This window comes from Octopus sinensis, linkage group LG4 (assembly GCF_006345805.1).
Source record: "Octopus sinensis linkage group LG4, ASM634580v1, whole genome shotgun sequence".
Taxonomy (NCBI): domain Eukaryota; kingdom Metazoa; phylum Mollusca; class Cephalopoda; order Octopoda; family Octopodidae; genus Octopus; species Octopus sinensis.
This window is the reverse complement of record NC_043000.1, coordinates 77830618-77833210: the sequence shown is the minus strand read 5'-3', so window position 1 is coordinate 77833210 and position 2593 is coordinate 77830618. Positions and strand designations below refer to the sequence as shown.

At 34.9% G+C, this 2593-nt stretch overlaps 2 protein-coding genes across 2 annotated transcripts; both read left to right on the top strand.

Annotated features, from left to right (window-relative positions):
• Positions 1-1101: 1101 nt before the first annotated feature.
• On the top strand, positions 1102-1644 carry LOC115210507 (protein FAM200B-like). The gene has a single exon (XM_029779111.1). The coding sequence runs from the start codon at positions 1102-1104 to the stop codon at positions 1642-1644; it is 543 nt and encodes a 180-aa protein (XP_029634971.1).
• A 124-nt stretch (positions 1645-1768) lies between these two features.
• LOC115210506 (SCAN domain-containing protein 3-like) lies at positions 1769-2218 on the top strand. Its single transcript, XM_029779110.1, has one exon. The coding sequence runs from the start codon at positions 1769-1771 to the stop codon at positions 2216-2218; it is 450 nt and encodes a 149-aa protein (XP_029634970.1).
• Positions 2219-2593: the final 375 nt, after the last annotated feature.

Here is a 2593-nt window from a genome sequence, read left to right as displayed (position 1 = left end):
ATCTATCTATCTATCTATCTATCTATCTATCTATCTATCTATCTATCTATCTATCTATTTCTCGCGCTCACACATTCTCTTTCACCTCCCTCATTCTCTAACTATCGATTAAGCCATTTGAGAGCTTTTGTTTCAACTTATGTGTTGTTATGAATTGATCTGTGTTTTTATTTGTATTTCTTTTTCATTGCTTATCTCTCTACGTCTCCCTCTGTTTACTTATTTATTTTACATGTGTATGTACATCTGTATATATGTATGTGTATATATATCGAGTATATAAACCAGTGGTTTTCAACCAGGGTTCCGCGGCCTTAGGGTTCCACCAGTACAATCCAGGGGTTCCGCAAGAAGTTACATAAATGCTAAAGTCGACAGTAATTTTTAATATTTCTGTGCAGATGTGTGTGTACACGTTAGGCCTATGTGTACATCTACGATTTTCACGCCAGCGTAGATGACCCTGATCCTTGGTGTGTATATGTAGGCCTACGACATGTACAACTACGAGTTACACGCCAGCGTAGATGACCCTAATCCTTGGTGTGTACATGTACGTGCACATCTACGAGTTGCATGCTAGCTTAGATGATGGTTTAGTTTCTTTTGTAAAATACGAGTGACTATATTTGGAAGAAACATTTTAACTGTGTAAGACATTTAGGTGTTGTTAATCCGCCTCTTAAAATATCTTTAGCTTTTTAAAAGGCGTTTTTGTAAAAAAATTTCTATTAATATTTGGTGAAATGCTAAGATTAAAAAATTCGAAAGAGAGTTGAATTACATATGTAGGAAAAAATAAGAAATAGGGAAACTGATACTAATAAGATATGTAAATATGCATAAATATTAATTCCTTACAAATTTCTAAATTAGAACAATGAACAAATACACGACATTTTAAATTCAAATCCGAAAATCTATTTTATTATTATATGCATATTGTTTAAGTATAATGAAATACCTATTACTAAAAAAAAAACATTAATAAAAAAGCTAAATTTTACATCATTAAACACGCTACACTTAAAAGATCATTTTGTCCTGCCACTATTAGGTTTGCTTTTATATATATACAATTCTGCTTACAGCCTTACAAGTATGGATAGATTTCTGAAAAAACGTAAGTTAGATACAGATGAAGATAGACAGGGTCTGAGGCAGTCTGTTGAAACTGCAGCCACTGCCAGTGATGCTGCCTCTTCGAAATTACCAAGACATGATGGAATTAACCTGCAACTAAAAGTTCGTCAATATTGTGAAAACTACATAGCTCTGGGATTTACTTGGACTGGAAACCCAGACTGCTCTTCACCTTTGTGTACTGTTTGTGGGGAGAAGCTGGCTAATAGTGCTATGGCACCAGCCAAACTGAAACAACACTTAACAACTAAACATCCAGAGTTGTCAGGCAAAAATGAACAATATTTTAAAAAAGAATTGGCATTTAATAAAAGGCAAGTTTCTATGTTTGCCAAAAAGTTCAAGTTGAGTGACAAAGGACAAGAAGCAAGTTATGCTGTGGCGGAGATAGTTGCAAGAAAAATGAAATCTCATACCATCGCTGAAACTGTAATTTTACCTGCATGCCAGGAAATAGTGAGGATAATGTTTGGAGAGGAAGTTGTTTGCACTTCAAGTTGATGAGAGTACAGACATCACTGGTAAAGCACAGCTCCTTGTATTTGTTCGTTTTATTAATGATGAAGCTATTGTAGAAGACTATTCCTGTGTTGCAAAGAGTTGCCAGAAACAAGAAAAGTACAAGATGTATTTGAATGTTTCGAATTCATATTTAGAGTATTGTGGATTGAACTGGAAAGACTGTGTTGGTATTTGTACAGATGGTGCCCCTGCAATGACAGGATGTCTTAAAGGCTTTGTCCCAATCGCACAAAAACAAAATCCAAATATTATCCATATTCATTGTTTCATTCATAGAGAAGCACTAGTTGCTAAAACTCTTGGACCTGAACTAAAATCTGGATTTGATATGGTAGTGATAATAGTTAATTACATCAAGATGAGGCCACTTAAATGTCGACAGTTTGCGAAACGTTGTGTGGGTATGGAAGCAGGCCATTCCACCTTAATCCAGCACACAGAAATACGATTGTTGTCAAGGGAAAAAGTATTGTCTCGTTTTTACGAATTAAGAGGAGTTATTGACCTTTTGTTTGCAAGAAAACCTGAAAGACTTTGTAGAATGTTTGAGTGATAACCATTGGTGTTCCAAGTTAGCATATCTTGCCGATATATTTCATGAGCTAAACCTCTTGAACAATGGCATGCAGGGCAGGAACGAAAGATTTTGGTCTTCTACTGACAAAATAAATGCTTTTCAGAAGAAATTGACAATATGAAAGAAACGCATGGCTGCAGGAAATTTGGAAATGTTTCCAAGTGTTTTTAAAAGGAATTGTCAAGAAATTGCGCTACTGATTTTGAACCATTTGCACACTTTGTTAACAAATCTTGACAAATATTTTCCATCGATATCTGTTGACCAGTATGACTGGATTAGAAATCCATTTGTGGAATTTGAGCCATTTGAAGAACAGTTCACTTTAACAGAAGAAGAACTTGCCAATTT